Source organism: Balaenoptera borealis, assembly GCF_965194805.1.
Source record: "Balaenoptera borealis genome assembly, chromosome: 8".
Taxonomy (NCBI): domain Eukaryota; kingdom Metazoa; phylum Chordata; class Mammalia; order Artiodactyla; family Balaenopteridae; genus Balaenoptera; species Balaenoptera borealis.
This window is the reverse complement of record NC_138865.1, coordinates 7,036,011-7,059,837: the sequence shown is the minus strand read 5'-3', so window position 1 is coordinate 7,059,837 and position 23,827 is coordinate 7,036,011. Positions and strand designations below refer to the sequence as shown.

Below are 23,827 nucleotides of genomic sequence, written 5' to 3'. Positions count from 1 at the left end.
TAGCACTGCTGTAAGATGTATCATGCATGATATAGTGGAAAGCTGTGAAGAGAGTAGATCCTAAGCGTTCTCATCACAAGGAGAATTTTTTTCTTTTCTTTTTATTGTATCTATACCAGACGATGGATGTTCACTAAGCCTATTATGGTCATCGTTTCACAATATGTGTAAGTCAAACCATCATGCTGTATATCTTAAACTTATACAGTGATGTATCAACTATTTCCCCATAAAGATAAAGACAATACAAAGAAAACAGTTACTTAGCCTTAACATTTCCATGGTGGCTAAAAACATTGGCAGTATAAATGAACATCCCTATTAAAGACCACTAGAAAACCAATTTCCAATTTTTGTAAGATTGCAACAGTTACATGTAATTTGGATCATCAGCTTTTATTTTAGACTTGTTTCCTCAAAATTCAATTGCTTATACATCTTACAGTTGAGATATATTCCAGTAATTATACGTTTCTGTTTTTCAGGTGTAATTGCCTTATTTCCTAATTCCCCAAAAAACTATTTCATACATTATTACATCAACTTTGATCATCTTTTCAATTTTAGAATCCATTTAAATTTCTATTTTTCGCTTTCATATTTTGTAATATACTGTTCATTAGGCCTGTACTATCACAGACCTAAAATAAATTTTCAAGAGTTTGAGCCAATTAATTACTTTTAACTCTTATGTTACCATCACAGAGTACTTTCATAAAAATTGAGCTGTAACAACTTTTTAAGATGTCATCTTTTAAACATTGAATTTTAGTAGCAAAAAATCCAATTAATTGGCAGTTATCTACAGTTACATTCTAAACAAATGCATTAAATTATTCATTAATGAATTTCATTAGAAAGGATTAAATACCATATTTTCCTATCATGAACACATTTCATTTATCATTTTTTAAAATAAATTTATTTATTTTATTTTTGACTGTGTTGGGTCTTCGTTGCTGTGCGCGGGCTTTTCTCCAGTTGTGGTGAGCAGGGGCCACTCTTCATTGTGGTGCGCGGGCTTCTCATTGCGGTGGCTTCTCTTGTTGCGGAGCATGGGCTCTAGGCGCGCGGGCTTCAGTAGTTGTGGCAGGCGGGCCCTAGAGCGCAGGCTCAGTAGTTGTGGTGCATGGGCCCAGCTGCTCCACAGCATGTGGGATCCCCCCAGAGCAGGACTCGAACCCGCGTCCCCTGCATTGGCAGGCGAACTCTCAACCACTACGCCACCAGGGAAGCCCTATCATGTTTTTATTAAGTAATTTTTCTTTAAATTTTGTTTTTTTCATATATATACATGGAGAATTCTCTTCAATTTGCAACATTTTAGAGAAAAATAACAATACTTTTAGGACCATGATAAGTTATAATTTTCTTTAATATGAAACTTCTGCCAGATTTCCTTCGTAATTTCAACTAAACCAATGTACCTTAAAAGTAATAGTATATGAACTAGAATATCTGACCATCTGATAGTATTCCAAATGGGTTAGTATAAAACGTCAAGTGAGAATAACAATAACCAGTGTTGTCGATCTAGATTGCATTTCCCAATGAAGTAACGTGAAATTGTAGGAAACAAGCATTAAAGCGTTTGCCTCCATGAAAAAGAAAAATTCAGGGGCTTCCCTGGTGGCGCAGTGGTTGAGAATCTGCCTGCCAATGCGGGGGACACGGGTGCGAGCCCTGGTCTGGGAAGATCCCACATGCCGCGGAGCAACTGGGCCCGTGTGCCACAACTACTGAGCCTGCGCGTCTGGAGCCTGTGCTCCGCAACAAGAGAGGCCGCGATAGTGAGAGGCCCGCGCACCGCGATGAAGAGTGGCCCCCGCTCGCCGCAACGAAGACCCAACACAGCCAAAAATAAATAAATTAATTAATTTAAAAAAAAAATAGAAACACTCCCTTAAAAAAAAAAAAAGAAAAGAAAAATTCAATCTATGATCATGGTATTTTCCCTTTGACATCATATATGTACACCTTTAAACACATGATGTGAAAAAAATCTAGTACATGAACATATATAATATAATATCCAAATAGATTTTTTTCTTGCTCAATTTATTTAGATATTCTAGCAATATGTAGACAATACCAGAATATTTAATTTTTCCACTAAAACATAACACTTGAGTGTTTCATTGAATGAACACGTCTGTATGATGCAGCAGGATAAATCAATAAAACTAGGAAAGAAAAGCAACTCACCTTTATATGCTTTACCTTTTCATTATAATAATGTTATCATTTATCATGATAAAGCTTAAGTTATGGTTCTGAAACGCCTGTTATACGTGCCCTATTCCATGACTAAAGTGCTTTCTTTTTTTTTTTTTAACATCTTTATTGGCGTATAATTGCTTTACAATGGTGTGTTAGTTTCTGCTTTATAACAAAGTGAATCAGTTATACATATACATATGTTCCCATATCTCTTCCCTCTTGTGTCTCCCTCCCTCCCACCCTCCCTATCCCACCCCTCTAGGTGGTCACAAAGCACCAAGCTGATCTCCCTGTGCTATGCGGCTGCTTCCCACTAGCTATCTATTTTACGTTTGGTAGTATATATATGTCCATGCCACCCTCTCACTTTGTTACATCTTACCTTTCCCCCTCCCCATATCCTCAAGTCCATTCTCTAGTAGATCTGTGTCTTTATTCCCGTCTCGCCCCTAGGTTCTTTATGACCCTTTTTTTTTTTTTCTTAGATTCCATATATATGTGTTAGCGTACTGTATTTGTTTTTCTCTTTCTGACTTACTTCACTCTGTATGACAGACTCTAGGTCCATCCACCTCACTACAAATAACTCAATTTCGTTTCTTTTTATGGCTGAGTAATATTCCATTGTATATATGTGCCACATCTTCTTTATCCATTCATCTGTCGATGGACACTTAGGTTGCTTCCATGTCCTGGCTGTTGTAAATAGAGCTGCAATGAACATTTTGGTACATGACTCTTTTTGAGTTATGGTTTTCTCAGGGTTAAAGTGCTTTCTAATGTTTTTCTTATGACAGGATGATGAGGTAAGGGAAAGCCGATTCAGTTTCACAGCCTATGGAATGGGACCGTGTCTGCAAACAAAAGACGGTGTGACTCCAAAGGGCCCAAACCATCCTGTCAAGGTAATGCCAGAGAGCCTGGAAGAAATGAGGAAGGTCTTCATTGACCGTGCCAAGAAGATTGACACCATCTCCCGAGCCTGCTTCCCATTAGCCTTTTTGATTTTTAATATTTTCTACTGGGTTATCTATAAAATTCTTAGGCATGAGGATATTCATCAGCAACAAGATTAAGTCTCTGGGGGTGTGCAAGTGTGCAAACTGTCAACTCAGAAGGAAGGTTTTTTGCCATAGGGATGTGTGTGTGTGTGTGTGTATGTGTGTGTGTGGTGTACAAATGATGACCATTTGTCATATGTGGCATATGGAAAGGTATTATTATGATTTGCTATGCAAAGTCATGAGGCAATTGAGTACTTTAATGGATACAAAATGTATATATTATAGGGATTTTATTTCATATTAATTTAAGATTATCTGTTCTTTCACAGTAAATCGTACAAGTGGAAGTATTACTGTCAATGTGTTTGTATCTGATATGATATCACATAATAGTACATGTGAAAACTACTTTGGAATTCTTTGATTTTTAATTCAATATTAAATATCACAAAAGTAAAATTTGCCCAGAAAACTTTGGAAAAGGAAAAAGGGGAAACGTTGAAGATAAAAAATCAGTAGTTTGAGGCTTTAAAATATTTTCTTATACTGTAGTTACAAAATAGAAAAATAGTCAGATAATTCAGTGGGAAACTCAGTCAATAATGATAGAAGATTGTACATACACATGCTATAGAACCAACTTAGGGAATAAAAAATTTAAATTAGAAGATTAAAATTAAAAACTTTGTTGTTTAGATACTAAATTTAGTTGTTTAAAATATTAAATTTCCCTCTTTAGAAATTTTTTTAATGGCCTAAGCGATCATATTATATACAAAATCTACTTTTCATAACTTTATATCTCTATGAATGAACATAGGTATACTGAAAACATTATTGTTTTTAAAAAGTGTTATAGCTGTGTATTTTTAATTTTTTTTAATAATTTTAATTATTGCCAAACTGAAAAATTCAAGCCAGCATCTTTGTTTTGTTAGATTTTTAATAGTTGCTTAATTGTCTGTAAGTAATTATGTTTACTGTTTTGATATAATTGAATAAAGTTCAGTAAGACTTTTATATTTTAGCTTAGAATGAGACTTTAAAATTCAATGGGATTATAGTATTTACATTTTGATAAAAATGAATTTACTGAAAACATATATGGATTTAGAAAGATTTTTTAATAAGAACAGTTTTCCCATCAAAGTTATATGGGTTCCAACTCCTAGCTCCAAATGTAAAGAGGGAAGATTTTAATTCTAAATTATATAAATAAGTCATTTCTACAAAGTGAGGATTGATTATTTTATATTTCTGAATTAATGATTTCAATATATAAGCCATCCACTAGATGTGAATAATTCTAAATAAAACTTTTACTTAAAATTTATCAGCATCCCCATGGAATTATTTCAACTGCAATGGGGCATTAACTCATTTCGTGCAGTGTAATTAAGTGCAAATATATGATAGAGTTCTAGGTTAAATTGAACCAGACTCTGCTTCTTTTCCAGTTTTGCTAGTTTTGCATTATTTTTATCATTAATGTTGTATTTTTAAAAAGCTCTAGAATGCTTTTTAGAAATGTTTAATTACTGGTCAGATTCGCGAGATGGAAACTCGTACCAAATTACTGACAGAGAAAGGTTTAACCATTAAGAAAATGATTAACTCAGATTTAAGAGGGAAAAAAAAGCCAGTTCTTGAAATAGATGGTACCAGTTACTGCCCTTTAACCATTATCAAACTAAAAGTAAGAACTGCCATTTAAAGCTAAAATGTCTCAATGTTATTGAACTTTGGTCTATCTAATTGTATTTTTTTTTAAATAACTTTAAAAAATAATGTATGTTTAGCAATTTTTGCTAGTAAAAGACCAAATTACCCTCCTTTATAAGTAATTTAAAACTATTAGGAAAGAAAAATGTTTGGCATTAAATGCAAATGCCACAACCGAAAGAAGTTATTGCTATGTACTTTACTTATTTTGAGGACTGTGCACCCCAGAGTTAAACATGTCCTTCTTCATTGGGGATTGTGTGAACCAAAACCATGAAAATATATTCTTGTACTCAAGATAGATTAGACCAAGATATGCTGTTGGTGTTCTCTGAGGGTAAGCTAGTCGGTTTGAATTAATGATAAACTACATTGCCTCAATGTGTCTCTGAAATACTTGAATACATTTTTCTGTACTTCACACATCTTATTTTTAAAGTTCTTCATCATTGCTTAAATTAAGTGAATTATGCCAAAAGCCAACACAAATACAATGGACCTATACTCCCAAAGAAATTCATGGACATCACTTGTTTTCATATTTGAGAATATTAAAAATGTCTCTTTTTTAAGCCTGAAACTTGGAATATAAAAATACGAGCCACACAACAACTTTTTCAGCAGGGGCATTGGTATGGTAGAAATCTCCCTGTCTCAAAAGGATTACACTTTGCTTAGGTATATATAGTTGTCTCACTACACTAAGAAAATACATTGACATTTCACTCATATGGCAACAGTGACATTGCAAATATAGCTGAATCCAAAATGTTTAAAGGAGTCTGTCCCCTCTAATGAACTCTCATAGACCCTTTAAAATGGGAAAACGACATTATAATTAACATCCCAAGATGGTATTTGCCTAAATAAGCCCTGTGTCAAACCCTAATATTTCAAATTAAACCAGCCAGAAATCTATTAACGATGAGAAAATTAAAATGTGTGCATATACCCTGAGTACCCACACATAAGCTGGAATTCTAGTATGGATATTCTGAAGCATTTTGAAATAGTCACATTAGAAAGTTTGTAATTTTTCTACATGCCGTTTACTTCACTTTTTTTATAATTATGTATCTCACCCATTGACATCTATGGCTCCATATGAATTTTTAGGAAACCTTGTACCTTAGTATATATGTGCCATCCTTCTCTTTCTTTCCCAACTGTTAGAACTGGAGTTCAACTACAGTGAGGACCTAGAACTTTCTTTACTACTTAAAAGAGATTCCAGAAAGTTACTGTAGAAGCAAGAAAGCCAAAGGTCTTTAAAACTTCTCCATACTTTCTGGATGTTTCTGCATAACAGTGACTCACCTGGAGAGCCCATCCAACTCCCAGTTGCTGTATTTAAGGGACTGTTATGACTACTTACCTTATCCTACAGTCAACTCCTATTCTATGGGTATATTCTAACAATTTTTACTTTAATTTTGATTTATAAATGCTTTTAATCTGTATACCCCTAAAATATAGATACATACACTGGGTTTATAAATTCCCAGGATCTTACGGAAGATACTGGAAATTTTAGGGAAAAATGTGAAAAAATAAGCCAACATGTTTTACAGAAGAGAGCAAGATGTTAACTACTTCAGCACTCTGTGCGACTTAAGTGGTTATAATTTTAAGAGAATAATACGTGGATCCTCCATACTATGCATTCCCTTTTCTGAATGTCTTTCATCCCATTTAAAAAATATACTTTTCTATTCTTAACATGATATACCTCACCTGCTAGTCACTTTGGAAGACTGAATGTTATACTGGCAGCTAAATTTTTCTTTCATCTATAAAGTACACATTCCATGAAATGGGCTGGAGGAAATATGGGACTTGCCAATATTAAACATAGAAAATACTCTCAATATTAAAAGTAGGAAGCTGGCAATACTGACATCCACAAGTGTCCCCTGACAGCCACTTAGAGCCCTCTCAGAATGAAACTCAGACGGAATATAAGCCACAGTTCTTAGACCAATCAATCATTAACAATCTTTGAGGTCATGTGTCCGACTCTAAAATAGATTTCACAGACCTTGAAATATAGACAATAGCAAAAGCTCTCAAAATTTACGGGGGTGTACCATCTGTACTTCTCAGCTAGTTGATGCTGACCTAGTAAAGAAAAGCAAACCGCTCCAAGGACACAGCACTAACTTTTATATAGTCCATATTCATTCATGCTGACAAGGTGAAGACTGCGAAGTAATGAACTTGATTGAAACACATTAAGAGAATAAGTATGGTTTCCACCTCAAGGCACTTTAATTTTAACAGTCTATCCAAGGCAGATATCATCAATGGAAATATAGTCTATGCACCTATAATTATCTTAGTTCACTGAGGGGATTAGTTGGAAATTGTCTTAGTGACTCAGAGAATAGTTTTTGCACCTTTATAATTGCAAGCTTGTCTTTTGAATTATACTTACCTTTTAAGCACAATTATGATAACGACAGTTTGCTTGTTCGTTTGGGTATTCAGTTTTTTTTTTTTTTGGGTATTCAGTTTTTGAACTCGATAATTTTATTGCCTAGCCTTGGCTTTTGGACTGAGTTACACGCTATCGTAGCGGTATTGGAAATTTTAGCACCATCAGCTCTGGCAGACTATGAAAACTTGCTGGCGTCATATGCATTTCAGAGAAGAATTTAGTGGCAAAAACTGCACAATTTATTAAAGTGACAAATTTCAGTATCTCTTAAAACTGTATGCAGAATTGTCTAACTTGCTCAAGCAACATTAAAGGACTTTCTGGTGCAGTTTTTCCAATATTTTTGACAAGGCCACTTTCCCTAGCTGAACCTATCTGAACAATGGGCAGTGGAAAAGTATGACCATGAAGATTAGAATTCTATAAAAGACTGAAATTTTGAATATAATGGCATCCAAGTATTGTTCTCCACAATGCCTCCGTAATTCCTTACTGTATCCTCTGCTTGGGACCATTCATAGCAGTGCAGAATCAATCATGTCCACCCCAATGAGCATTGAATATCAACCTTTAACTAAGCAAACAGTCACCATCTCTCGTTTCCAAGACATATTTTAGACCTTAAAAAATGAGGTCAACTCATTTTTGACATTTTAAAGGGATGCTAAAAATGATAAGAAGAATTACAGTTTGTGGCTGTAAGACAATGGGGTGTTTTCAATTAAATATTTTAGAAAATACAGTGTATATGAGCACACACGTCCCCTCTTGATTGAATACAAACAAAACTCCCAGAATACCTGAGCTGTCTTCCTCAGCAGATGCATTGATTTTTATTGTCTGGTTCATGTACTACAAAGAGTGATAAAATATAACAATCCCATTTTATTCTCATTGCTATATAAATCCTTTGTGAATAAATACATAGCACACCATAGGAACTGTGTTAAGTTAATTAACTTTAAAATTAAACTTTTATCCCAGCCCCTGTTCCTCTATAAGAATGTGCTGAACTTCCATAGGGAGACAGCTGTTGTTCTAATTACTTAAAAAGTAAAGTGATGCATATTCTTCCATAACCAGGATGCTTAGAGCCCATGCGTAAAATAGAGCCCCCTAGGATTTGAAAATAACTAGGGCAGGGAAAATATTCTGGAGAAGCTTCTACCAGAAATCAGCCCAAAAGACAGAGAGTCCTGAGCCAGTTGCTAGGATCCTCTCACTCATTTTTTCTTTTACCTTTTTTATGTTGCCTTCATCTCTTTCCTTTTCCCTCTCTTACACATACACACACACACACACACACACCCATACACACACGTGCACACACACTTCTCATTATATATTGTTCATGGGGTAAATTTCTTCAAATTGGAAATGCAAAGGAAGTCAACTTTTCTGGGCAAATGTCCATAATCCTGTGATGTGTTTTGCAATATCAGTGATTCCTGGTGGGAAATATGAGCTGTGCAGTCATTTGATTTGGCCATCCCTTATTTATGAAACCATAATACTTTGTTGCAACAGCACATGAACAAAGCTATGTGGATCAAATTTTTCTCCAACTATTAATGATAGAATTCTAGAACACTGCTCGGACTGTCTTTGAAGAATGACTAAATATTTGTCAAACAGTGCTTCCAAAAGACAATCAGTAATAACTAGTACTATTGGATGATTTCACAGTGTCTTAACAGGCAGTTTTCTCAGTATTTTTTATGGTTCACACATAAACAAAATAAGAGAATTTTAAAGGTGGTGGAGTAGTATTTTAAAAAATAGTGATTCTGATTCCTACCTGTACATCAGAATCCCTTACACACATTTTTAAACATGTATATGTACTGGTGTTCAGCATAAGAGATTATAATTCAATCAGTGATTCAACAACTATTCCTTAAGCACCTTCTAGGTACCTGGCACTTTTCTGAGTGAAAAGTGAATAAGGTGTGTTCAGAGTAAGCATGACATTCTGGATTATTGATAAAGTTCCACAAGTGAGAACAATTGACATAAACATACACAAACCTATTCTTCTAATAATACTTGATTTAACACTGAAAGCTTTTTAATCTTTTCTTTCTTCAAATTCATTTTAACTATTTCTCTTTTATGTCCTTAAAATTAAAAATAAACCTTTGAGCTGTTTCAGTTCAGCTTCCCTTCCAATGTCAGAATCTTCACCATCCCTGGTACATTCCTGATACAAAATTATCCACATTCCCCTCAAACTCTTAGAGCAACAGGTAGCTCATTATTCTGAAGGCAACCTCTTCTGCTGTGACACAGCTTTAAGTGATGTAAAAAAAAAAGTTTATCTTCATCAAGAAATGACTTTTACTTAATAAATTCCAACTAAGTCTCCTCCATTCCCTTAAGGACAGCTCATTGTGTGTTTTTTCATATCTGCAGGCTCCATCAATACACTTTTTCAATCCCTGATCATTAGCTTTATTCTCATTTAAGCCACTCATCAATACACATTGTGTTAAACAATGCTGAGATGTTTTCAGGTTCATAAAATAGTGAAATATAAAATTGTCTAAGTAGAAATTAATTAAAATGTTTATGTAAATCATTTGCAGTAACTTTTTTTTTCTTTAAATTTTATTTTACTATTTTTTTATACAGCAGGTTCTTATTAGCTATCTATTTTATACATATTAGTGTATACATGTCAATCCCAATCCCCCAGTTCATCCCACCACCACTCCCCCTCCCCTGATTTCCCCCCCGTGGTGTCCATACTTTTGCTCTCTACATCTGTGTCCCTATTTCTGCCTTGCAAATTGGTTCATCTGTACCATTCTTCTAGATTCCACATATATGTGTTAATATACAATATTTGTTTTTCTCTTTCTGACTTACTTCACTCTGTATTACTCAGCCATAAAAAGGAACAAAAATGGGTCATTTGTAGAGATGTGGATGGACCTAGAGACTGTTATTCAGTAACTTTAAATGTCTTTCTATAATGACACAATAATTTTAAATTAAGTATTTAACAATCTATTTCATGATATGAAGATATTATTTTAAAAAACCCTACAAAGTAATATGAATTAAAGAACTATCAGCCACACATAATATTTTTAGAGTAAAGCTATAATAAAAATATAGTGATTTAAGTTGTTTTATTTTAATAGATGGTTTTTCTCTGTGGTGGTTTTAGCCAAGGTGCCTTCCGGCAACCCCTCTACAGATTCATTATCCAATCTGGCTTGTAATGTAAACAAAGAGGAAGAAGCTGTGGGTCAAAGGCCAGGAAAGGATTCGGGCATGAGACTGTATTGAACGTGCCTGAATAATTTTGCACGCTTTCACTTTCATCTCTATGAATTATGCAATGGCTTTTCCTTCAATTTGTATTTTAATGTATGATAGATGATGATATTGGGGAAAAATAGAAGTAGCCTGCCCTTCTGTGAATATTATATAACCTGCTGTGGAAAACAAAATGAAAAGAAAATGTGCCATATATTTTCAATGTACTATGGTAATGTCATATACAGGGATTTATTATTAGTGAGTCAAGATGTTTAAAAGACTACCAAAAAAAGTATTGCTATTCTATGGTGTTAATTATTTTTCTGTAGATTTAAAACACGTCTTCCTGAGTTTGATGTCTGTCTGTCTTCCTGTCCAGATGATGTCATATTTTTCAGGAAACTATGCTGAAAATATATTTAAAATCGTATGCATGGTTTTATCAACTTGTTTCTCTCTGTATTACCTTTAGTTCAATTCTGCAAGTGACAAATTCTCAAGTCAGAGTCATTAACTCATGTATAGTATATGGTATTTATCATGTAACTGCAGATTATTTGATCAAAAACAATAAAAATTACTTTTCAAGAATATGGATAATTCCTTTGTCCCATTTTATCAAATTTTATCAGGGGGTCATGTTGTTTTCCTGACAAAGGTCATACATTTCTGTTCTGATGGAGAGGATTATACTGAGATTACAAACCCAGTGATATATCATTCAGAGAAGCCTTAACATACACATTCCATTATAGGAAAAGTACAGTAAGGACGCTGGTGAATGGAACTTTTCAACTCAGAATAGAATGAGAGAAGATGTGTTACTATGTAGAAAAATGATTTGACATTCTTTATAATTTTTGTTTGCTTGGAAGTCTTTTCCTTAAAATCTATTTATTGAATAAACCACTTTTATTTAACTTGCCCATAGAGACCACTTCAAAATGGAATGTTGGTCTTTTTTTTGTTTTTTAGAATTTAGGTATGCTTTTTTTTTTTACTTTACACAATTAGGCTGGAGTTTAGTGATAGTACAATAGTTGATAAAGAAATAAGAGAAAAATTAATGTATAGGAAATTTAAGAAAATATTGCAGTATGGTCTATGATAACTTGCTTCTCATTTTTGGAGTACCTATAATTTATATGTCTATGTATTTACTGGCTGCACAAGGTTCAGGAAAATTGATTGGAAATTCCTTGCTAAATTGGCACTGTGTTTTCCTTGATGAGCTGGCCTTCACTACCTTCTTAATTTGCACTTGAATGGTTCATCCCATAATGTCAGTGGAGACTCTAGACTGAAATGCTGCCCTAGACTAAAGCAAGGTCATCTACAAGTACAAGTGCTAGAGGTATCGACAGGTGAAAGATACTTAACCAAAATGTACGTGAATAAGCATAATGTGCATAACTTATTGGTAAACTATAATTTTTAAAAAATCAATGTTTATTTTCATGGTTTAAAATATTTCCATTATTCTCATTCTATTCACCATTTCAATACCACTAAATTAGTTGTTTTTCTCTAGGTATTTTATCCCAATTTACTCTTGCTGTCTGTTGCTTTCTTTCTTGATAAACTTATATTCTATGTATATATTCCTTGTTTATAAGTTTGTACAATTCACATTGTTAATTACCCATTCGTGGAAAACTTAAACTGGAATTTGACCATAGTTACTGAACTATGGTATACTATAAATATGTAGCTATTTTGCTTTTCTCTTTCCCTATATAATATTTGACCCCATGTATTGTCTTAACAAGTTATCTCAGTAGGCGGACTTTACCCAACAGTGTGTTGCTCCAATAAGCCCACTCAGGACACTGGAAACTGGAGGCTGGGCTCACTCATCATCCCTGCTGTGACATGAGGCAAGAGGGTCTGAAGACTTGTTCTCCAAACAATGAATCCTAGTTAGAAATCAAATGACCACATCTGCTTGTGTAACCTAATGGCTCCTGGTCTTCCAAATGGGTCTCTGTGTTTAAGTCATCCATAAAAAATCATTCTTTCAAACTTTTGAGATGATGTTAGATTCAATTTTCTTCAGAATACATACATACATACATACATAAATACATAAATAAATAAAAAGACTTCCAAATAACTAGTTACAGAAATAATTGTATTTCTAGACTTACAGGGTCTTTTCTGAAACAGTTACATTTCTTCCAAAAAGTAATTTCATACAGATTGACCTAGCTTGAAATACTTGTTCTATGCAAGATCATTCAAAGTGTAGCCTTGTATTTCCTAAGTGACTAACCAAAAAATACATGGAATGAAATATAAATAGGAAACAAAGTGGATTTTTTCAAATTTCCAAATTATTTGAAACAGAGTAGAAAATCCAAAAGCATAGATTTATTTTTTTTTAGTTACCAGAAAGTTGCTGATAGAAGGTTGATAATGGATTATTAAACCCTTTGAAAGAAATATAGTTTTAATCTATTACACTGTATTTAATAAACACCAGAATGGGCACCAGAAGTCTACCTGGAGATAATATTATCTCTGGATGCTTCCTTTGTTCCCATCATGACCATCAATAAATCTTTCTGAGTCCCTCCTGCACAGGGCGGCAAACAGGAAAGCTTCCTACACCTTCAGAAGCGAAGCAAAACAAAGAAGAAAAGAATATCTGCAGGAACCATGTGTCGTGGACAAGAGGCTTGTTTTATGCACACTTTATGTGAGTACCGTTTCTGAGCAATCATTAATCTCTATACAAGACTCAACCTTTTCTAAAATTATGGAATTTAAATTGACGTGTTGCATATAGCAAGTTAAAATATTTTTGCAATTCAGGTTATTGACTCAGTTTTTATCCATGTTAAATGAAAAAGAGGAAGAATGAGAAATAAATGGAAATAATATATTCTCTGTAATTTACTTTGAATCTGAAAAGTCAGCACCCATTTACTGATGCTGAAATGGTTATGTTAGAAATATCTTTTTTCATATTGTCTGTGAAAGTTAACTACTGAAAATATTGGGATAAATGAAAAAGTTGTTTTATTTATATAAAGAAATACACCTAGGGAAAATATATTCATACGACTTATTTACCTAACAGACAATATAAATTAGTTTCTAAAAGGAAACTTTAAAAAGTAATATTAATGTGATAGTATTTAATATTATTATCATATTTTTATTAACTGCTACATTGGTGTTATTTATGCTAAACATGCATACCTTTTAATATGTGTTATATATTGTATTATTAAGCAACAAAATATGACGATATCACATGCCATTATCGGCATGTTTAACTCTCTAATTGATCAACATGTTTGATTCTTATGACTCAGGAAAGTAATTACAGAATATAAAGGTAATATGCAATTGTCTTTTTCATATCATTATTCTGTCTTCTGCATTATTTCCTAAGTGAGATGGGCCAAACCCCTTTGGCATCTTCAGTAAGCATTACAACTACTAACTCAGTACCTACTGAAATATCTTCATTAAATAAGAAAATAAGTCACAACATGGTATGTGCTATATACCCTTAGTTTCAAACGATTTCCCAGAATTGTCTAAAGAACAATTACTCATACCCAGAATTGAAGGGTTTTTTTAAATTACCTGTAAGTTAAGACTTTAGATCCCATTCATAAACTATCTATCATTTATTATTTATTATATTTATTATATTATATATAATGTTATATCTGTTATATATTATATTTTCAAAGGTTTCACATTCTTTTCTCTTCTAAATGTAAGCTACACTGGGCCTAAACCACAAGATGGCTCCCTCCCATTGGTTTGGGAATTTTAAATGTCACTTCACTGATGATTTAGGGCAATATTTTGGCATACAAGAGTGTATTAAAGTGAAAATAAATTATACACGTCAGTATAATCCTACTCTTTAACAGCTTTATTAAACAGAGTTTTGAGGGATGACCTACTCAAAACCCTCCTTTTTCTAGTGATGAAATGGAGCCTAAAGATACAGGCAATTTTACCCCATGCTTCGGATTGCAGGGCTACCCTCTCAGGTGGGCCCTGTTCTTGTTCTTGATTGAGGTAAGAGGGCTCTGGTTTGCTGGGATCAGAAGTTCCAAGAAAAATATTAACATCTTTCTAGAGTGACAATTTCACTAAAAAGTTTGAGAAAACTATATCATGAATGAAATATAAAGTTAAAATAAGTATCAAATAAGAAAGAGAAACAGAAGAGAAATTTCGGTGTTATAGAGGGAAAGCTGCCATGGTGCCCATTTTGGTTTCTAATTCCATTCCAATTACATCAGGGATTCTTGCTGGGAGCCGTGCAGTTGCTCCTGAGCTAATTTAAGAAGTATAAATACAGAGTCGGCACTGCTGAGGATATTTACTAATTCTGAAAGCAAGAAAACATAGGCAGGGCTGTCATCATCATCTACATCCCAGCAGTCATGGTCCGTCTCTGTGCTCCATTTCATGTCAGCTTACTCTTCCACAATCGACTGGATCCCAAAAGGTTGGAAATGCTACATGTAGAGACAGAAAAGGAAAGAAGAGAAGACAAAGATTCTTACTCTGTCTCTCCATCATCCCAGCATACGAAGAACCTCCATCTTAAAACACTGACACGACTGGTTTAATTTCTCTGACTGGGTGAACTGGCCACTCATGCTGTGGAAGGTGTAACCCCACAAATATTTAAGAGATACGATCTATGGGAAATTAGAATATGTCTTGAGATGACCAAGTTTTAGTCCAACCATCAGTCGTGTTATTTGCCTGTTTCAATGTATGATTTAAAATCTATACTTTCAAAATAGCAATAGTGTCCTAAATTGTTCCTTAAACCACAAAAACGAAACTTCATTAATTTAGATGTTTCCTTTTACTATTTCTTTCTGGCTTTCAATACGTGGATAAATTTCATTTCTAATTTCAATTTCTATTTAATAATTAAAAGAACTATTTTAATTAGACATTAAAAACGTTCATCTCATGCATGAATCCCTGGATTTGAAAAGCATTTAGATAAAATTTCTTTATTCATCTCTGCTCTGCCTATGACATCCTAAAGAAAAATAAAATGTATTGTAAATCAACCACTGCTGTACATGGTAAAATCATAATTTAAGAAGAATAATCACAGATAATCTAGTCCAACTTCAGAATAATTTAAACACATAGGAATTGACAGCAGCCTTGAAATACTACGCTAACTCTGCTAAAGTTGTAAGATAGAAGCATGCATTGGAGGAAGAGGGCAAACATGACATTATTTGAACTGGGCTCGTGTTTGAAAGCTAATTCGCGTGTCTCTGTGCTCTTTATTATTCACCCTTATGTCTTTCTTTAAGTATGTATTTTTTCTTCAGTAAATCTATGACATTTTTATTGCTTGTTTAATGGCCAGTGTAAGATTGAAAGTATGAGTTTACTCTCACTTTCCGTACATTTATTAATAAAATTTCCTTAAGATATTGTTGCAGCTTATAAACTCTGCTTAGCTGCCATTTTCAAAACCTGAAAAGCAGTCACGTAAATCAAACCATAGTCATGGTTTAAATAAATCAAAAAAAATTTTTTTTTAATTTTTATTTATTTATTTATTTATTTATTTTTGGCTGTGTTGGGTCTTCGTTTCTGTGCGAGGGCTTTCTCTAGTTGCGGCGAGCGGGGGCCGCTCTTCATCGCGGTGCGCGGGCCTCTCACTATCGCGGCCTCTCTTGTTGCGGAGCACAGGCTCCAGACGCGCAGGCTCAGTAGTTGTGGCTCACGGGACTAGTCGCTCCGCGGCACGTGGGGTCTTCCCAGACCAGGGCTCGAACCCGTGTCCCCTGCATTGGCAGGCAGATTCTCAACCACTGCGCCACCAGGGAAGCCCAATAAATCAATTTTTACTGAATTTTCAATGAATAAAATTTTCAATGAATTTTCAATGACTAAAATATTTTTTATATGACTCCTTCTGGCAAGTTACAAACCATTACAATAAAGTCAGGTTGAGTTTCATTGAAATGTTTCAAAATAAATAAGTTGTCTGCCTCTTCGATATTTATACCTGCCTATGTCATCATCAGCTATTAGAATTTAGGGGAGAGTAAGAAGGTTCAGAATCCTGCTCAATATGTACCACAATAATGAGATCACTGGTCCACGTAAAAGCAACCTAAACCTTGCGGGCGGCCAAGCAGTAGTCCAGCCACCTATAAGCCAGATTAATTTTCTCTCGTCATCTCTAGTGAAAACAAAAAACAAAAAAAACACAAATGGGTGTGAAAAAAGAGTGCTCGAGGGCGAAACTATGTGGATTTGCCTTGGTTATAAATGCTGAAAACCACAGCCTTCCACCTAGTATTAGATGGGTTTCCCTGTACCTTTTCCTAATCCTAGTATCATTCCATGCATGAAACCATGAGCAAGCTGTTCCTCAGATATAACAAGACTAATATTCTTTACAATCTGTTGATGGAGTTAAAAGTCTAGTAATGAGGACCAGGATCTATAGAACACAAACATGTTCTCCCCAATTCATGTCTAATACCACGTGACTATAAGTCCTCTCTTTACACGTCCCCGTTAGAACTGCATTCTTTAGGGACCATAGGTTATTTTTGTAACCTCAACATCAAGCACTTACTAGTAAGTGATCAATCAATATATGATTGTTTTATAAATAAATTAATGAACTAAAGCAAAGTACCAAATGTTGGTTATTATAGAAACTGAAGCATGTAATGAATTGTCAGAATGCTCCTAGCCTAGCTTCCTTAATAATTTCCTTTAAAAAAGTAAATATAAATATTCTGACTGTATATAAGCACCAATCCAGTCTATGGCATATTAAATTGCCTTATGCTTATGTCCCTCTATATTCGATGGAGTTAAATTACCTTTTCAAAATTGATGAAAGGAGGCATTTTAGTGTACCAGGTATCTCTTGCGTTCAGAATTTATGGTCTCATACATACCTTGAACTTGGGAAGTTGAGAGTAGAAGAGAATCTGGATCACAAACTGTAATAGCATATTTTTATAGTAAGCACAATGTGATTAAAAAGGTCACTTAAAAATATAAAATGGTCTTTTATTTGTCACAGAAAATAATATTATTACAATAAAGTCAACTTTAACTCTGATGTTTAATCTGTTAATCACACTGTTCCCAAAATTGTCAACAATCAAGTTTGCAACTATCCAGATTGTTTAGTACAATTTAGTTTATATGTTGTTACCATTACAGTGGCCGAATTTGTGTTTCTGCTTGGTTTACTCTAAGTTCCCTCCAACTCTATCACTCCAGAGTTTTTCAGTCATTGAAACTGTTTCTAATCAATGTGATCTTCCATTTGTTGCTTTCTCACAGAAAATAAAACCAGGAGAATTTTCTCCTAGACAATTCTGCTTAGTATTATATTTATAAGTATATTTATAAATATAACAGACTGCGAACTGTCAGGATCACTCTGCAGGATGGGCTTGGGGCATACGCAAACCAGGAGGACATGTGAAAAAGCACGTCAGTGAGACATTTACTAACATTTGCAAAAGGTTTCCTTGGTAACAGGTACATGCCTCAGGGAATAAATCTGAAAGCCACCTGCAGCATTTCAAACATTTTAAGCCTTTCGCGCTAGTGAATTTCAAGGGGATATGTTCAACTTTGAATTTCAACAAACGTTCCTCCACTGGGGCTCCTAGGTATATATCAAAAACATCTGTGGTAGATTTGGGGATCTTGGTGAATGACACCAAAATTCAATAAATTGAAAGAAAAATGAGAAGATAGATGATATTCAAAATATGTTTGTAAGTAATTTAGTGTGAACATAACAGTCTGTGTTCTGTGTCAGCACTTCTCTAAATTGAGGAGTCAAGAGTGAGGTCAACTGGTGTTGTGTAATCATTTCAAGCATCTGCATGTTTTCAACCATTTCACACAACTCCACAGAATAAAACTATCTAAAGAAGAGGCAAAAAATAATTGTACCTGAACCAATAGAGACTTACCATGTAGCAAAGGTGAGAATCCTATGGAAAACTTTCTCAATGGTAGTTGTGGCACATGGGCTTAGTTGCCCCACAACATGTGGGATCTTCCCAGATCAGGGCTCGAACCGGTGTCCCCTGCATCAGCAGGTGGATTCTCAACCACTGCGCCACCAGGGAAGGCTCTAGGAGAAAATTTTAAACCTTGTTTTAGGTGAAAACTTTAAACCTTGTTTTCCCCTTCATTGCCTCTTCTGTAAAATTTAGATACTTTTAGAATTATCAAGAAAATTTAATGCATTAATATTTGTAAAAAAAACACTTTAAAATAATGCCTGTGAAAATGAAATAGAAAGAGATAGCATTTTTATTAGACTCTTTAAGACTACAAGGGAAAAAGGCACACTTGCATTAATTCAGGTGATAAAGGTTTATTATAAAGATATGGAGAAAATTATGAACATAATCTTGGCTGCTGGAATATAAACTCCACAAGGGTGAAAGCTCACCTGTTCGTTAATGAATATGCACTTGGCATAGAGCAGTTGATAAGTATCTGTGGAATAGATGGTGATGAGGCACTGCAAAGCCAGTCTTCCTAGACCTTGAGAAGCCATCCAAAACACACAGCAGAACACAGGCCGCATGTCACTACCTGGTCACATCCTCAATGGCAGGCACACGCTGCTTCCTACTCTCGGTGGCTCACTTATTCCAAGGCTCCGAGTTTCAAACATACTCCAGCTTTACTTCAACTGCCCCCATGAATAACGACTGAGTCTCCCCTAGCTTTTTCTCCAGGTATAATAGCTGCTCCAGACTTGTCGTGTCTCCACACTGTCTTTCAGCTTCTGCTTCCATTACCAACAACCAACTTCCTCATTTGGTCTCCTAGTTACCATTACCAACTACCAACCTCCTCAGTAGGTCCCCTAGTTTAACTGCCCCAAAAGCAAGAATTTAATTGGTCCACCCCTTCACGTTCCAATATAGTCTGCTTCCGGCGGCCAGAGTGTTGCATCTCTGTTAGGTCTTAATTTGTCACCCACTTTATTACCTCGACCTAGTTTGGTTTAGGTAACCATTTCTGGTTTCATTAGTTGTGGTCGAGATAAGAGAGTCATCTAGTATAGAGATAGTAAAGGTAGAACATGCAATCTGTGTATAAGAAAACCTTAAGGAGACTGTAAGAATAATATTCATTTGGAGGCTCCCAGAAAGGGACCATATAAATAGCAAAATGCTTACTTGTCCTATCCAAGACAAATTCATAAAACATTACGGTTTCATTTGGGAAAGGGGGGAAACCCAAAAGTATACTAAATGATAAACGGCATCATTGGTGAGATGCAACCACTTATATGTAAAGTATAAGTATAAGGAGTGGTTTATAAATTATTACATCCACCAGGAGTAGTTGTAATAGGAATGAAACATCCATTTAGGAGGACTTATCCCATTATTCACCAGTTGTGTTGCCAAAATAAAATGGGACTAGGTAAAAACTTGTGGAAATAGCATCAGATGTCAAGGGTTGGCTGTTCCTTTGCTGACCCACTCTTGTACATATGCAGATCCTTCAAGCAGAGCCAACTGCAGAATGTGGAGTAGTATTTCCATAGACATGGGACATAAACTAAGTCCAGCTATGGCATACATTGGTCTACTAAAACTCGCACCATGGTCACTTCCATATAGCACTTCTATTTTATTTTGCACATGAACATAAATCAAATCATTAACCATACATCACATCATTAATAGCACTTACTGAAACAGGTCACCATAACCCAAAACTACCCCTGGTATCATTCCTGGGGTGTGTCTCAAGTTCAGTTTTTCCTCAGACTACATCAATTATTGCCTAATTAAAGGGTTTCCAATTCACACCACTTTAGTACTACGATCAGCATAAGAAAAACATACTCTTTTTTTGTCTGTTTGTTTGTTTTTGCTGTCCTCCTTTCTTCATGTATTTAAAAAATTTTATTGGCGTACAGTTGATTTACAATGTTGTGTTAGTTTCAGGTGTACAGCAAAGTGAAATCAGTGCCCTGGATGTTTCTGATTTGAGCAGAGAAGTTTTAATATGAGAAAATAAAAGGCATCTACGCTCTAATAACTAAGATGGCATTTTAGAAGCATAGAAGAAATCCCCGCATAATCTTCCCATTTCCTTTATATTACTTTTCACCAGGTTATTTACTGTTCATGTATCTATATTTTCCCAATCCTCTATTCTCCAGCTCCAGTTTTCTAAGCCTTTCTTTTTTCTTTTGTCTTACTAGATTCTTTCCTCACCCCCAGCTTTATTGAAGTATACAAAGTGTACAACATGATGACTTGGTACACACATACATTGTGAAAGGATTTCCACAATCGAGTTAATTAACACATCCAGCACCTCACATATTTACCTTTAAGGAAAATACATTTTTAAGAATAAATTGCAAAACAGGCTAAAAATGCACTTTGAATTAATCAATGCTGAATAGTCACAAGGTGAAGACTTAAAGATCTAGCTAATTTTTATAAATTTGAATTGAAATATCATTCACATACCACAGATTAAACAGTACAATTCAGTGGCTTTTAGTATATTCGTGGTTATGTCACCACTGTCAGTATCTAATTCAAGAACATTTCATTGCCCTAAAAAGAAATCCCATACCTGTTACCAGTCACTCCCCCATTCCCCCTCCCCCTCCCCTACCTGTCGGCAACCACTGACCTATCTCTATAGATTTGCCTCTTCCAAACATTTCGTATAAATTATATCTTACAATATCTGACCTTTGGTATCTGGCTTTTTTCATGCTTATCATGTTGTAGCATGAATCAACATTTTACTCCTTTTTATGGCAGAAAGATAGTCCATTGTATGACTATAACAGTTCTTGTTGATTTTTTTGTTAAGAGTATTTAGAAATACAATGAACAGAATTGCTGAGACCACATAGTACAGAGCACTTTTCAGTCCAAGAATAGCTGGTAAAAATGCCATCTACAAGCAAACATGGCTCCACTGTTTGGGCTAAAAAGGTCAGTCAATTCAGTTAACAAGACTCTAAAAATAGCAGCTCAAAATTTGATTCAACTGAGCACACATCTCAGAAATGCATTCAATATGGGTATGATGTCTTCAAAAGGTAAGATCTGCAGTAATAGTTGATTCTTAACCTCCTCATATTTTTGAAAATTGTGTTCTGTTTTATTTTCCTTGTTAAACAGAGCCTTTTAGTTGATGACAGTCTAAGATACTGTGGATCTCACATGTCTTCCCAGTTGTGACCTGGACATAATTCAGTCATCAAGCTCCTCAGATTCTTTGGGATTGAGTCATATCTGCATTATTAGTCAAATTACAAGATTGTAATATTTCAACTTTTTTTTTTTTTAATTTGTATTTATTTATTTATTTATGGCTGCATTGGGTCTTTGTTTCTGTGCGAGGGCTTTCTCTCGTTGCGGCAAGCGGGGGCCACTCCTCATCGCGGTGCGCGGGCCTCTCACCATCGTGGTCTCTTTTGTTGTGGAGCACAGGCTCCAGACGCGCAGGCTCAGTAATTGTGGCTCACGGGCCCAGTTGCTCCGCGGCATGTGGGATCTTCCCAGACCAGGGCTCGAACCCGTGTCCCCCTGCATTGGCAGGCAGATTCTCAACCACTGCGCCACCAGGGAAGCCCTCAACTTTTTAAAAACATATTTATTGAATCCTGGGGATGTACTAGTCTTTGTCCATGATGTAAATATATCCACTGCTACTTGATATGGCCATTCTAAGGCAGTGACATATGATTGTCATATATTAAAATTATTACATAATTTACTAAGCAAGTATTCTATATACATGTCATAGTTAAATTGTAATCAATCTATATGCTTGGAGGATGAATGTTCTTGTTATTTGACTTTTTTAAATTGAGTATTAATGTAAGGACCTATTCAGTTTGAGTGCTGCTACTGAAAAATTTTTCAAAACTTGGTAATTTACTTTTCTCCTGTAGTAAGTATAATATAGTAAGAAAGTAAAATTATGTTGTTTGAAAATATGAGAATTTAAATATTGGAAAGCAATTATTCCAAATACAACTTCTGTTGTGCTTAGAGAGAGATACAGAAGTATACAGGTCACAGATACAAATGCTTAATTTATTTTTCCTCTTGAACATCAGTCCAGAAAAGTAAATCCAATTATATCCCATTAATTAAGGCTTCTTATTACTTGGTTACAGGTTACTTTAGGTTATTTATAAACTTTATACTTTAAGTTTTTCAGATTCAATCTTTTAATTTATTTTTAATCACCTTGCCCTTTCTTGCCATGCTACTCATGATATGGTGACTACGGTAACTACAAAGACTTCTTTTTCTGTGAGAAATTTGTTCCGTGTATCTGTTCCGGTATAATATCCAAAATCAGAAAAAGCAGAACAAATAAATGACGGAAGATTCTAAGTGTACAGGACATTTAGTGAGAAAATAAAAGTTTCCATGAAAACAGATGCTAAAGTCAACTAAGAAAGATATGCTTAGGGCTTCCCTGGTGGCGCAGTGGTTGAGAATCTGCCTGCTAATGCAGGGAACACGGGTTCGAGCCCTGGTCTGGGAGGATCCCACATGCCGCGGAGCGGCTGGGCCCGTGAGCCACAATTACTGAGCCTGCGTGTCTGGAGCCTGTGCTCCGCAACAAGAGAGGCCGCGATGGTGAGAGGCCCGCGCACAGCGATGAAGTGTGGCCCCCACTTGCCACAACTAGTGAAAGCCCTCACACAGAAACGAAGACCCAACATAGCCATAAATTAAAAATAAATAAATAAATAAAAATTTTTTTTAAAAAAGTTAAAAAAAAAAAAAGATATGCTTAGGACAAAGAATTAAGACAACAGAAAAAAAATGGAATAAATTAATTAGAGACTTTGAACATAGTTATTGCTCTCAGATGTGTCATGAAGAGAAACAAGAGCAGAACTCAAGAAACACAACCAGCAATTCCACTCAAGTTCTCTCTTTTTTTTTTAATATATTTATTTTATTTATTTATTTTTGGCTGTGTTGGGTCTTCGTTGCTGCGTGCGGGCTTTCTCTAGTTGCGGTGAGCTGGGGCTACTCTTCCTTGTGGTGCATGGGCTTCGCATTGCAGTCGTTTCTCTTGTGGAGCACGGGCTCTAGGAGCGCAGGCTTCAATAGTGTGGCACGTGGGCCCAGCAGTTGTGGTTCGCGGACTC

At 35.1% G+C, this 23,827-nt stretch overlaps 1 protein-coding gene and 1 long non-coding RNA gene across 2 annotated transcripts in view; both read left to right on the top strand.

The window, feature by feature from the left end:
* The window catches only part of GLRA3 (glycine receptor alpha 3), a 189,581-nt gene extending 177,940 nt beyond the window's left edge, over nucleotides 1-11,641 (top strand). The window contains exon 10 of the mRNA XM_082403611.1: nucleotides 3,018-11,641. Coding sequence (XP_082259737.1) covers nucleotides 3,018-3,296 — 279 coding nt within the window. The 3' untranslated portion in view covers nucleotides 3,297-11,641. The remainder of the gene's footprint in view (nucleotides 1-3,017) is intronic.
* Nucleotides 11,642-21,895: 10,254 nt separating this feature from the next.
* Nucleotides 21,896-23,428, top strand: LOC309634073. The gene is made up of 2 exons (XR_014247835.1): nucleotides 21,896-21,971; nucleotides 22,278-23,428. It is a non-coding gene; the product is annotated as an uncharacterized lncRNA (long non-coding RNA).
* Nucleotides 23,429-23,827: the final 399 nt, after the last annotated feature.